Source organism: Sparus aurata, chromosome 4 (assembly GCF_900880675.1).
Source record: "Sparus aurata chromosome 4, fSpaAur1.1, whole genome shotgun sequence".
Taxonomy (NCBI): domain Eukaryota; kingdom Metazoa; phylum Chordata; class Actinopteri; order Spariformes; family Sparidae; genus Sparus; species Sparus aurata.
In genome coordinates, this window is record NC_044190.1 from 4608805 (window position 1) to 4622757 (window position 13953).

The 13953-nt window shown below is 43.3% G+C and overlaps 1 protein-coding gene and 1 long non-coding RNA gene across 4 annotated transcripts in view; one reads left to right on the forward strand and one right to left on the reverse strand.

Moving 5' to 3' along the window:
* The window catches only part of LOC115580102 (uncharacterized), a 29430-nt gene extending 25671 nt beyond the window's left edge, over positions 1–3759 (reverse strand). Inside the window, exon 1 of the long non-coding RNA XR_003983818.1 lies at positions 3483–3759. This is a non-coding gene — a long non-coding RNA (uncharacterized LOC115580102). The remainder of the gene's footprint in view (positions 1–3482) is intronic.
* Positions 3760–6911: 3152 nt separating this feature from the next.
* Positions 6912–13953, forward strand: part of arnt2 (aryl-hydrocarbon receptor nuclear translocator 2) — a 63560-nt gene continuing 56518 nt past the window's right edge. For 2 of the 3 annotated variants that reach the window (XM_030414001.1, XM_030414004.1), the window contains exon 1: positions 6912–7506. In XM_030414001.1, coding sequence (XP_030269861.1) covers positions 7476–7506 — 31 coding nt within the window. In that variant the 5' untranslated portion in view covers positions 6912–7475. The remainder of the gene's footprint in view (positions 7507–13953) is intronic. The other variant, XM_030414002.1, reaches the window with a different exon arrangement.

Consider the following 13953-nt stretch of genomic DNA (forward strand, 5'->3'; position numbering starts at 1 on the left):
ATTAAGACTTTTATTGTTTCAGCAATTTATTGGTGGAAATTGTGAATGTGATGAAGTGTAATATTTCAGTGGAATGGAAGTCTAAAACTGGCCTCTGGAACGGCTTACAGTCTGACTGATTTCTATGCAGACATACACAAGCACAAATATATTGGTAAGTTCTAAAGCTGAAAATGTATTTCATGTTATTTTTACTTGATTTCCCTGCTGTTTCAGATAAGATTGCACTGTAAGAAACTCAGAGGAGACAAAGTGCAGTAAGGTGAGACTCTTACCTGGAGAATAAAACTTAGAAGGTGACAGAGATCTTCTGAAACAACACAGATGAACGCAGCACAGTTCTGGATGTATACAAGATAATCTTCTATTAGTCCTACAACAGGGACATCTGCTTTACTACAGCAGCAAAGGTGATAGCAAACATGGAGACCTTCAAATAAAACAAGAGAAAATAATATAGAAAATATAAGTAAAAAAGTAGCTCCTTAAATGTTCACACCATTGCACACTGAAATGCAGAAAATGCATATTGGGATAATGAGATTGCAGTTTGAAGTGGCTTTTGGTGTGTGTGTGCGTGTCTGTGTCTGTGTGTGTGTGTGTGTGCGTGCGTGTGTGTGTGTATGTGTGTGTGTGTGTGTGTGTGTGTGTGTGTGTGTGTCTGTGTGTGTGTGTGTGTGTCAGCTGTCCAGTGCTCTCAGAGTGTCCTGCACAGGGTCGTTCTCCATCATAGATAACAGTGAAGCTATGGTCCTCCTGTCTCTGGCCTCTCAACACAGAGCTGGCCTTCTTGATCAGTTTATCAAGTCTCTTCCTGTCAGCAGTGATCCTGCAGCCTCAGTAGATAGCTCTACAGAACAGGGTCAAAACGAGGGCCATGAGCGTCCTCAGCAGGTACAATCTGCTTTGACCTCTCTTGTAAAGTGCATTAGGAGTTGTCTGTCCAGTCCAGTTTATTGTTAAGTTGAAAACCCAGGCAGTTCTCAATCCCAATGTCCATTCCACAAAGTCCCGGGTCAGTTCTCTGTCCTCCCTGTCATCCTGATCAGTTATGAGGCAGACGATTACATAGTCATTACAGGTGGTAGTTGTCAGAGATGTACATGAAGTCTGCAGTGTAGAGGACTGAAGAGAGAAAGAACCAAGCCCACACTGCAGACCACCAGGTGCCCTCACATCGTGTGTTCTGCTGGTGAGGCAGTCGAGGATCCAGGATGATAGGTGGTAGTCTAGTCCAGTCCAGTGCTCCAGCTGGTCCCTCAGAAGCACAGGTTGTATAGGGTTTTGGAAGCACTGGAGAATTTAAAAAACATGATTCTCACAGTGCTCCCAGGCTTTGTTTGAGTAGAGAGAGAGCTCTGTGTAGGAGGAAGATGGTGGCATCATCCTCCATGATGTCAGGCTGCTAGGCTAACTGGAGCAGGTCCATTGTTGGCCTGACAAGGGAGCAGAGATGGACGAGGACCGGCCTCTCCAGAGTCTTCATCAGGTGTGCGCATCACACAACATGGGTCTTATTTCTGTGTTAGCAGGTTATCATCGTCATGCAACTCAGAAATGTCTTTGCTGTAGACCGCCGTGTACAGTATGTAAGCTCCACGTACTCAGTGTGTTAGGCTTTTTGTTATAAACTTCAGTAGATTCTCTGAGGCTAAACCGAGATATCCTCGATGACATCACTATGACATCCAAGTTATATTCTCACACTTGACACAGCTCCACCACAGCCATAAAGACATTATTCAACTGCTTTCACAGAACTGACTGTGACCAGTCAACTTATCCTGATGTCTCCTGAAGGATTCTGGGATTTAATGAAAATTGCCAACTCTATTGGTTGTTAGTAGGTAGTTTAACTTTAATGACATTTAAAAAATAGGGTATTTATATCAAACCTAGCTGTTCTCACACCAACATCTACCGCATGTCTTGGCAACACTGAATGATGACTCTCAGTGTTGGTACGTGCTTTATCTTCGTACCAAACACAAACTAGAAAAGACACTCCGTATCGAATGTCCTGTTTGAGGTCAGGGTTGGACTTTCCATGAACCAGTACATTCATCATTATGGACCAAAATCAAATGGAAGAGTACCGAACTGCTAGAATAGGAGCCGATAACAGAAAACTATTGGTCCTCACTCTCCGTGTCTATCCACTTCTCTAACCTCCTGCTAAAGCCAGCATGTTCCTTTTATAAAAGCTTTAAATGAAGAGAGACAGGAAAACTAAAGTGCAGACACAGCAATGATAAAACTGTTGTATTCAAGCCCTGTCATTCAGAACGGCTGCCACTGTTAGACTGGCTCCAGTCATCCCTCCAAGCTGTCTTCTATATTGTAAATCAAGTTCAGCTCTGCTCTGCATTACAGTGAAAATCTCCAGGCAACGTCCATGCTTGTAACATAAATGCAGCATGTTCCCAGGGTCAGACGTTTTCCCCAACGTGAGAAAAGGCAGGGCTCTTATTCATTTGAATGAAGGCAGTCTGATGATAGAAGCAACATCGTCTGGCGAAAAAAGTATTTAAAAGTATTGAAAGTGAGGTTTATAAGGAACGTGGACAGGTGCATGGTGTCATTTCTCTACAGCCATTGCCACTGTACAATCAGGATCTTTTTCAGAAAGACAAGTGGAGGCAAAACGTGTGTCTATAGGTAGAACCAAAGGATCTTATGGCTCTGTGTCAGCAGAGAGGAGGTGTTTGTAGTGATGAACAAGCTGTCCAGCGCCAGACAGCAGACAGACAGCGTAGATGATGAACACAGTGGAGCATTCAATATTTAAAGCCTGAGATTTTTTCTGAGACCAGTGGGAGTGGGTGCTGGACGCAAACACGCCGAGTATGTCAGTGGCACGTTGAAAGTTGCTACCACCACTACTGCCAATAATGATAATGATCATAATAATAATAATAGCTGTAATGATAATGGGTCCTTTTTGAAGGCAATGACAAATGTTGTATTCTGAAATAATAATAATGAAAATGATAATCGGATGTAACTAAATGTGTAACATCCGCAGCTGTTTCCACTCAAGCTGAACATTCCAGGTTTTCCAGGTTGAGCATATATAGTGTGTCTGATATCCCAGTGGCACTGAGCAATCAGCAGAAAGTTGCCTGAGGACACCACTCTGAATCAAGCATCCCCCATCAACATTCTGCTGATCCAATCCGGATTGCAACAGTCCAGCCCAGAATAAGAAACGTACTTTCAGTTCTACTTTTTATTCAACAACACTGCACAAATCTAGAAGAAAGAATTTAAAGGCACATCTATCCGAACACTACACACACTTGTGAAAGCGGCCAAGATATCTGCTGGAAAATCCTCAGACAGTCACAGAACATCAGCGACTGTAATCATCCAGCACAGCCTGTATCACAGCATGCAGACAGACGGAGAACTGTTGCCTGTGCAGTGCAGAGAAGGAAAGAGAGCCAGCGAGGCAGAGAGAGAAGAATCTGAGGGCTTCTTACCTGCTTCCTTCACATCCTGCTCGGCTGCTGAAGGCAGGACGGCTCGCGGTCCGCACTGAGGAACCGCTGAGAAAGAGAGCGAGGAGAGGAAGACAGGTGAGGAGTCGAGGGGGGGTGGCAAGTTAATGGGATGGAGGGAGGGCAGATGTGAGGAAAGGGGCAGATGGATGAAGCGTGGGGGGAAAAGAGTCACTAGTGGCTGCTGCATCCCCTCTCTGCGTACTGAGCCCCACAAAGCGAGCAGAGCAGAGTGCCGCACACATCCTGCTCCTGCTCCACGCTCACTCTGAGTCAGGCTGCTGTTTGGTGTCACAGGAGAGGTGCAGCAAGTGTGTCTGGCATCCATCAGGGAAACATGTGTGTGTTGCCTTATTAGCATACACAATTAAATGTCAACAGAGTAGAGAGATAAGTGGTCCCATGTTGTACATCTAGACTTCAACAAGGTGGTTTTACTGGTGGATACTCTCAGTTGAGCATTAAGATTAGACTGAAGAATGAGTATGAACTTATTTTATTCTATATTTTATTATCTCTGTGTTAACTCCTCTCTCACGCTGCTACTTCTGCACCGTACTGTTTGCACACTGATTGTTTCCCTTTTGCTGCTGTGCCAGTCTGAATCCCTCCTATGGCAGATCAATAAAGGTAATTGTAGCTTATCTTATCTTATATAATATTATCTAACATTCAGAAATGTCTTTTTGAAATTGATTTTACTTCTAATCCTGACAACTGTACTGAGATCTACTGATTATTTCCTCTTAATCAAATGAACATTCTGAATTTCACGAGTGACATGGACTCTTTAGATTTAACTTGACCCATGACCTCATTATATGTGGTTGTGTAGAACAATAATTTCACTTTACATACATGATAACATGTCTTGTAATATGGTTTGACATGTAATACATGTATTCATTTTACTTTTAGATTTCTATTTGGACTTTGAATGTTAATAATGGCTGAAAACAAACAGAGGATGCTCTGAGCACTCTGAAACTGGAGCAGGGAGTTTCTGAACAGCCTTTTCTGTCTCAATGTATAACCCATATTTTAAAGCTACACAGACGGTGGACTAATAGTTACGCAATGCAGACAACAGCCACACATGTCATCGCTGGAGTGGGCATTGTTTCTAAAGTTCAGAAGAAGACAACATAACTTTAACTTGCCATAAGTGTTCCAAAGTGTTCGGAAAGGAGGGAGAATGTCTAACACAATGACTCTTATTAGAGAATGATAACTCATCCATCTGTGCCTGCTACATCTTCACCTTTTTACCCTCAGGGGTGAATAATCTACAGGTTTTGAACTCATCTTTAAAATACAACAATGTGAAATGATTATTGGTTATCAGTATGGGTGTGAGAGCAGGAAATTATCAGTATCGGCTGAATAATCCATAGCGTGTGTCCCTAGTTAACGATGTGACACATCCGAGGTGGATGAGGAAGTGAGAGATGAGCTGTGAGCTCAACAGTCCTGGCATCTCTCTGCCTGTAAGCAAAGTGACGCACCTTCTTTAGATCTCTGGAATGATTTATTGTGTTTCCATCCGCACAGGCAGAAGACCTGTTGCACTAGTGACAAACAGCATTGTCCTGGTCGGCTTTAGTGAAGTTTAACAAGGCTTTTGAGTGCACTGTCATCAGAGCAGGTGTGTGTGTGTGTGTGTGTGTGTGTGTGTGTCTGCAGGCTGAGAGAGCTGTGTCCAGCAGAACCAACTTCACCCGGATCACATTTGTGCCTTCCTCTGTCTGATGACCACCTCCTTCCAGTACAGTGAAGGCTTCTACAGACAGAAGCAGCTGTGTCATGGGCTCACCAGAGTGGTCAACCTCTACATGGAAGAAGGTGAGAGCAGAGCCTTGATTACCTTCACAGGACCTGCTCCTAGACACTGGTTCAGGTATGTGGACGACACCTGCGTCAAGAACAGAACATACTAATGCTGTGGACAATATATCAAGTTCACATGACAAGATGTCTTTGACTGTGCAGTGCACACTGAAGAAGACAGAAGCCTCAACACTGAGGTGTACAGAGAAGCTACACACACAGATACTTGCTGTTTGACTCTCATCACCCACTGTAGAACAAGCTGGTGGTCATCACAACCCTAAACCATCGAGCTGAGACTGTGCCCACTAAGTCAGAGGGGAAGGAGAAGGAACAGAGGCACATCAGGGGATCACTTAAACCTGTGGTACCCAAACTGGACCTTTGTCAAAACCTCTAAAACATCCAGAGCAGACAGAGAGGAGGAGACGAGAAAACATAACAACATCGTCATTCCCTGTGTCACAGGAACATCTGAGAAACTCAGGAGATCTTTAATAAACATCATCCAGGTTCACTTAAAACACTGAGGCAGAAACCTGTTCATCCTAAAGACAAAACACCCACAAATACACAGAGTATGTGGTTATTTATTAACATACAAACATATATATTATTAAACAGAGCTACATATCTTCATGCAGAGTTATATATTATAGTGTTATATATTATTATACAGAGTCATATATTATCTTACAGTTATATATTAGTATACAGAGTAATGTATGATCATACAGTTATATATTATTATACAGTTATATATTATTATACAGTTATATATTATTATACAGATATAAAAATATTCATCCAGAGTTACATATTATTATGCAGTTATATATTATGATCCAGAGATATGTATTAATATATGGAGTCATACATTATCATGCAGAGTTATATATTATTATACAGTTATATATTATTATACAGAGTCATATATTATCTTACAGTTATATATTATTATACAGTTATATATTATTATACAGAGTCATATATTATTATACAGAGTAATATATTCTATAAACACATCAACAAATCCAGCTGAAAATCTCACTGCTTGGAATTAGTATGTTTCATGTAGATATAACTACATATTAAATTATGGAACCATTTTCAAATAAGTAACCCTTTATAGAGAGTTTGTAAATTGTGATTAGTCTATTAATTGTCAACAGATGGATACTACTGTGTGGATATGTTGAGGCTAAGTGTCCACTGTGTTTAACAGGGAAGCTTTCTGTTTACCTCCTCCTGCAGGCTGCTGTAGCTGCAGCACAAACAAACCATAACCCAATAAAATATGATGCATTGTAATCAATTACACTCCCCAGCAGTGAACTACAACAGTGAGGCGCCGTGTACCTGCTAATGCAGTCATTACTGTATAATTATGAAACTATAATATATCACTGACAGAGGACATTACAATGAGCAGTTTGGATTCTTTCAGTGCACTCTGCTGATTAACGTGATGAGTTCAATCATGTTTACCAGTGATGGACAATCTTATAAACTACTTTACACAGACTGTTTGTATATTGTATGACATATTGCAACATGTACGCCTGCTTATTGACCGTCATGTGTTTAAACATGTGGGATGGTTGTGCTGCTGATGTTCCCTTGAGCAGGGGATCAGGATCTGTGCTCCAGCAGCTGCAGCAGCTCCAGCAGGCCGGGCGGAGGTCCCAGCTGGGCAGCTGCAGTGCAGGAGGTGGAGGTGGAGTATGAATACAGTCCAAAGTGAAGATGTGTCACCACAAGCAACTGAACCTCCGCTGGACCAGTCCGGGATCCACGCTACACCTAGCACATTACATCCATCACTGCAGCAGCCACACTGAACAACATTAATTTATTCAAGCAAGCCTAAAATCTCGCGGTGCTTCCATTCAGACATCTTGCATGTTATTAAGTCTGGTGTGGGGGAACATTTTCTCCTGAAGCACGCCGCGCACCCCGCACCGCAGCAGGCTTTTGTCCCGCTCCTGATCCGGATCCGTCAGCTCCGTGTCACCGGCTGTGAGGCGGTTGGACCGAGCCTCGCGTGCCAATCCCGCGGAGTCTGCGCCGTGTCTCGCGGGGCTCTCGAGCCGTATTGTGCGTCATCTCCATCGCTGCCGTTTTTTTATTTTTCTCCGCCGAGGAAACATGGCAACTCCCGCCGCGGTCAACCCGTCCGGTAAGTCGGTGCTCGTTGTGTTGTTGTGCTGGAAGCTGAGCGTGTGAATGTTGATCTGGAAGAGATAAAAACCAGAAGCAGCTTTTGTTGCGTGTCGCTGGAGAGGCTGAGGCTCCGACAGGCCGCCGCAGCCTGGATCAGCATCCATCCCCTTCCCCCACCCGACAACACCGCTATTCTTCACGGCGCTGCGGCCGATTCACGGCCGAGCGTGAGGCGAGCTGCTAGCTGCGGAGGTATCCGCACCGCCGCAGCCTGTCTGGGCTCGTCTTTGTGTCCCTGTGTCGGTGAAGCTAGGCTAAAGCCTTCATTTCGCTGCTCGGTACCGCTCGGTACCGCCGCAGCGCTGCCCTTCATGGGTCGAGTCGGAGCCACTCGAACCCTGGTGCTGGTCTGTGATGTGTCCGCTGCTCGCCTGTTGAGTCCTCCCTGCTCAGAGAGCTTTCTGTCCGCCGCTACGAGCCGCTCTCACGGCCACAGCCGGACGCCAAACCCGGGTAACAGTCTGCCCATGTAAAAAACTAAACACGCTGTGGTATATCCTACAGGCTGGAGGTCGGTACCAGAACCAACACGACCCAAACACCTCACGATTCACGTTCCGGTCACTCTGACCTCCGGCCCGGCCCGTCCAGTCACTAGTGTCGGGGTGATGAGTGGAGTTCGGGGCTTGATGCAGCCTGAGGTCCACTCGGTCCTCCGCCTCGTCTGAACCAGTAACACAACACGCTGAGAGGTGTAATTACAACGTGCTGGGTCACACATCAGTCCGTTCACTGAGCGTAATAAGTGTTATTTACCTACAGTCGGTGCTGTGTTCGGTTCCGGGTAAACAAAGGAAGTGCAGACTGTTGAATGTTTCACACAGTGTGGCCTGATGTTTCCTGTGGTGGAGGTGTAATCTGAATACTCTCCGTTACCTCCAGATCAGCAGAGTAACTACAGAGTCTGACACAGACACCTGACCTTACTGTCTGTACTCTGGTTCTAGTGAACATGTAATGCCTGCAGTGAATATAACCTTATTTAACTGCTCCTGCCATGTGTTAGATTCATGTCAGTTCATCTAGTCAGTGTACACGATGTACAGTTACCTGTAGCTGAATGTGTCTGTGCCATAAAGTTGTTATAATTCTGCATTATTATCATCAGTCCAGCTTTGCACTCCTAATAGGACTGAATACGTATTTGGGTTAAAGAAAATAACACCAAAACGATCTGTCCAATGCAGGGAAGTAATTATTCTAATGTTAAAGACCTCTGTGTGAAAACAGGTCAGCCGTGCTCTGCCTCACGCTCGGTGCCACTTCATTGGCAATGTAAATGAAACAGGAATATAAATAAAGAATTGGGTGGTTATTAGCACCTTGGCTGCATACAGAGTGTTGAGATGAGCTGTTCTCAGAATGAGCAATGAACAGATGAGAAAAGAACCCGTCAGATAGAAGAGGGCACAGTGAGAAGACACAATGAAAGCCCTCCTCCTCGGATGGGAGTCCGGCGGTGTGTGGAAGCAGCAGCACGTCCTCCAGGCCAGGACAACCCTCCAGCTCTATAATCCCTGCATCCGGTGCTTGTTGTAATGTAATGACCCACTGATGTTTGGCGGAAGCGTGCAGCGAGAGCTACGTGCAGCTCCTCCATCCGCTGATGACACCCAGTGAGAATTAAGTCATGCCTAATGCTGCTGCTTCTGTTTCTGCTGTAGTCAGAGGAGGACAAAGTTAGCCTGCTGATCTGTGATCAGCCTTACTGTTTCCTCTGGCATGGCACCACAGTCAGGTGTGTTGACCTCAGATCAGATACTGGGGATGTGGGAATGCTGTGTCACTGCAGGATTATCTCCAGCTGGCCGTCGCTCAGATCCAATTGGTGTAAGAGCCTGTGGAACCTGGTGAGTGAAATGATCTGATGAGGGCTGCGTGCTGACAGAGGACAGAGCATACAGGTCAGACTGCAGTGTTGATAGAACACTGTCAAATACTTAAAGTCAAGATTTGTCCAGTGTGTGTTTGGCCGGTCAACAGAAAATGAATGCCCCACTATTTTAATAACAGATTAATTACTCAAATCATTAGAAAGTCCAACTGTGTATGTGTGAGTACTTTCTGCTCTTCTTTATTCTTTATCATGGTAAACTAAATATCTTTTATGGCTTTGGACAGTTTTTCAGACATTTAACCACATTGCAATGTGCATTTTAACTATTTTCTGACACTCTACTGACTAAACAATCAAGTGATTAATTGGAGAAACAGTCAACAGATCAATTGGAAATGAAAATCATTCATTGTTACCTGTAGTCTCTGGATTTGTCAGTTCTGTAGTGTTTTTTCTCTAGGCACAGCTGTGGTCTGAACATGTCATGAGCTCAGTTTATATTTGTTTAAAATACAGGAAAGATATATGGTAGTGGTACATAGTAATGCTAGTACTCTAGACCTGTAATAGGCCAGAATGTATTGGATAATTAAGCATAACTAAAAATGCTTCAGTGTCTCATATAGTGAAAATAAGTATTTGCAAGTGTTTGCTTCCTTTTTGTGTTTGTGTGCATTTGCACAGTGAGATTAAAGTTGATAGATAGATAGATAGATAGATAGATACGCTTTATTTTCAGACTCAAGGTCCATACAAAAAATAAAAGCAAGACACACAGTACAAAAAGATTAAGAATTGAAAATGTTGAATTGACAAACACATTAATATGACAGTAATTCAGTGTATTACTGTTAGAATGGCCAGTGGCTTCGCTGCACCACCAGATTTCATGTTATGTGAACTATGTTGTGGGGTTGTCACCCTGTGGTTCATGTGTGTGACGTGTTGGGAACCCCCATTGATCAGTTTAGCAACGCGTGCTATGTTGTTATGCTAGCAGCATGCTGGTTCCACCTGTTACTGTTTGTCCTCATCGATGGATTTAAAACAACAGTGAACGACCAGGATGAGGCAGATCATTACTGTGTGTTTTACACTGGTGCACAAAACTAAACCAAGTGATTACAAGTGAAACATCACTACACAGAGAACTGACTGCTGCGTATAGGTCTACATTTCAGTTCACTGGTTAGGGTGCTTGTATTCATTTCTTGTTTCACTGATCAGACAGTGAAACAAGAAATGAATACAAGCTTATGTTGATTGTGGATTGTCTCGCCTCAGCTCACCTGAAGCTGATGTCTGCAGCCATCAATAATAACTGTTACAGCAAGCCACGCTAATCAGCAGAGATCCGGGGAGACGTTCAGCTCTGAGAGAGATGTGCAGCAGGGTCAATAGATGTCAATAGATGTCAACGCTGCTATGTGAAAACAATATTACTGTAGATTACAACAAACGTGTAAGTCACTGCAGATAGAGAAGTGTTTAATTTTTGTGGTGGTTATGTATTCAGAAGATGCAGCTTTTATTTTGTGAACTGCTGTAGTCTGATTATTGGAAGGACTTAATGTTTGAAAGGGGAATTTAAATGATGAAAAAGTAGTCATGTGCACTAATATAGATCACTGAGGATATCGTACACCAAGATTCAGAGAGATGCATCGCAATGCATCGCATAGGAATAGGAATTGGACTTTCTGAATGGTAAATGTCCTGAGGCTGTTTGATAGGTTTGGTGTTTGGGGAGAAGACTGGAGGGAAGCGGGAAAGGCAGACGGGGAAGGAAGAGAAGAGAACAACCTTGTCTGAGCGAGAGCAGTGATTGAAAAGGAGAAAATATGCAACATTCCCCATGGTCTCCCAACAGGCTCATTAATGCATTTGACCTCAGGGCTTTCAGCTTTGGCTGTCTGAAGATGTGTACAGTATGTGGCTGAGTTAAAACCAGCCTTGTGATTGACTGGAGCTGTGTCTTTAAGACACTGCACCAAAGAAAACCAGGAACCTTTGCCATGCATACAAAGGAGCAGAGAGACTGTCAACTTGTCCTTATTAATGTTAAGATTACAAGGTTTATGTTAAGCACTTTGTGTTACATGTTATGCTTGTTTGTACTATACAAATAAAGTATACGTGAAGACATTTAGTTATTGATACGTACAGCAAGCAGCAAGTATTACAAGCTGTCAAGTAGGCATGTGCCCTATTATGCTATTCATGATAAAATACATCTTATTTTGATTAAAATAAATTGTATATGGCATACAGATATGTAACTGTGACGTGTTAAAGTCTTTACGTCGTGGCTCTTGATATTCACTAAGACACATGTGAGCACTTTGAAATGTAGAATCGTCAAAATTGATGAGCAGAATCATTAAAATCAGGACAGCACCCATCCCTTGTCTCTGCTAGTCAAGCAACTCTGCCATATCTGAGTAATTAACTGAGAATAATGCTGTACTTACAGTGTATTAGGACAAATGCATGAGGAGATGGGAGGGAATGAGTGCTTTCAACCCACATGAGGCGAAGCTGTGTAGATGGTAGACTGGCAGAGAACACGGTAGGTGTCGCAGTTCGCTGTTAATTTGTGAAATTTGTTTAGGGACTTATAAGCTTAATTGAAAATTCTTAATGATTCCTGTAGAATCGGAACCTTAATTGGAACTGGTTCTTATTTGGAACCAGTACTTGATGAATATTTGTGGGAGGTATCATTTTAGAGGGATTTGATCAACCAGCTCAGGGATTTCATTGAATGGTGAGTATGGAGTCTTTACGGATATGGGATTGCAGGAACTCATTTATTTAATCATTCACATATCCTCACATGTGTTGTTAGATCAGGATATGGAGGATGAGGAGTGGTGAAATTAAACATTAACCATGCTCTTTTGCAAATCTTAATGTTATCAAAGCAGCAGCAGCTTCAGTTCTGTCTTTGAACAGGATATATTTGGGATCAGTAGTATTGGGTGTTCTTATTTGGAACCAGTACTTGATGAATATTTGTGTGAGGTATCATTTTAGAGGGATTTGATCAGTGTTGGGTGTCCTGGCAGCGACAGAAGCCAACACACAGGTGTAATCTTGAAGTGTATTTTTATGCTTCAGGTTGCATTTTTGCGTGTACTGTGTGAGTAAAACACAAATGCCATTCCTTGTCCTGTGTAGACAGCTGAATTGTTATAAATAGAGAAATGTGAGACATATGGGATGAACAGCCGCCTGTGTAGAAATGCAGTAAAGATTATGTGCAGTTTGACACCAGTATGTTGTTGCCCCATTCATATTTGACTGGACAGTTTTGGAGTTTCAGCAGTTCATATGAAAACTAGTCAGAAGTTTACACAAATGCCCAACAGGACAAAGACAGTGAAGACATTTCATATGGAAAAGGTCAAAGGTCACTGTGACATCATTTCCTGAAAAAGAAAGTCTCAGGAGCAGCAACGTGACTGGTGCTGGAGGAAAACAGCAGCAGGGCAGTAATTCTACATGTCACTGATGTCATCAGGCAGAGACACCAGAGGAGAAATCTTGGATTATTTGGCTTCAGTGTTCTCATAATTTAACGCTATGTGTAACAATGGTGAAGTGTAATAATGTGCTTATTGAGTATCCTATCAGCCACAACATGACAACAGCACCTTGCACTCTGGAGCCCATTATTTGAAATGGCTGGCACCACAAAGTCTTCTGCTCTCGGGGCAGCAGGTTGATCTTTGGCTGCAGCCAGCGGTGGGCACAGCTCACACTGTGTTGTGTCTAAAAGGCCCAAAGGCAGCAGTGTGTGAGTGCTGTTCCTGCCAGGATGAATGACCACACTGATTGTTGGATGAAGCTGTCTCTTAATCAGATTACACTGGTTCAGAGCCTTGTGTTACTCATTCCCACTTCATGAATGAATGATGGAAGCCATGCACTGCAGAATGAGTGTGTGTGTGTTTCTCTGGGTTGAATGCACACTGTATCAAATATTAACTATGTTACTTGGTGCACTGGGGCATACCAGAGGGTTTGTTTGGCCTATCCATTCCATCGAGCTGAATGAGTGAGTGAGTGAGTGAATAGAGCGGAGAGATGGAGCAGAAAACAGCTAGGCAAACACACTGGATCTGTGGATGAATGAGGAGGAAAACAATGCAGTGCCAGTGAGACAGACAGGGAGGCAAATATGAGGAGATGGAGGCTGAATTGGCACGCACAACGATTCCTCTCAGCCATAATGACACGCAGCACAGTGGCTTCATATTCTGTGGAACAACAAGTATGTATTTGACTGGCCTCATTATAAAATGCGATCTTAGTGAAAGGCCTGTGCTGGAAATGGTGTGTTTCTGAAACATCGTCAGATAGAACTTGATATCTAGGCTGCTAACTAGAGCCTCCAGCTACAACAGAAGCATAGGAGTTTTCACAGTACTAGTCCAAGTTTAAGTAATATAACACTTTGAAGTACTAACAGGGCTCCAGACTGCGACAGAATGGTCGCATTGTGCGACCAAAATTTGAGACAGTGCGACTAAACTTTACGTTTAGTTATGCATGTGCAACCAG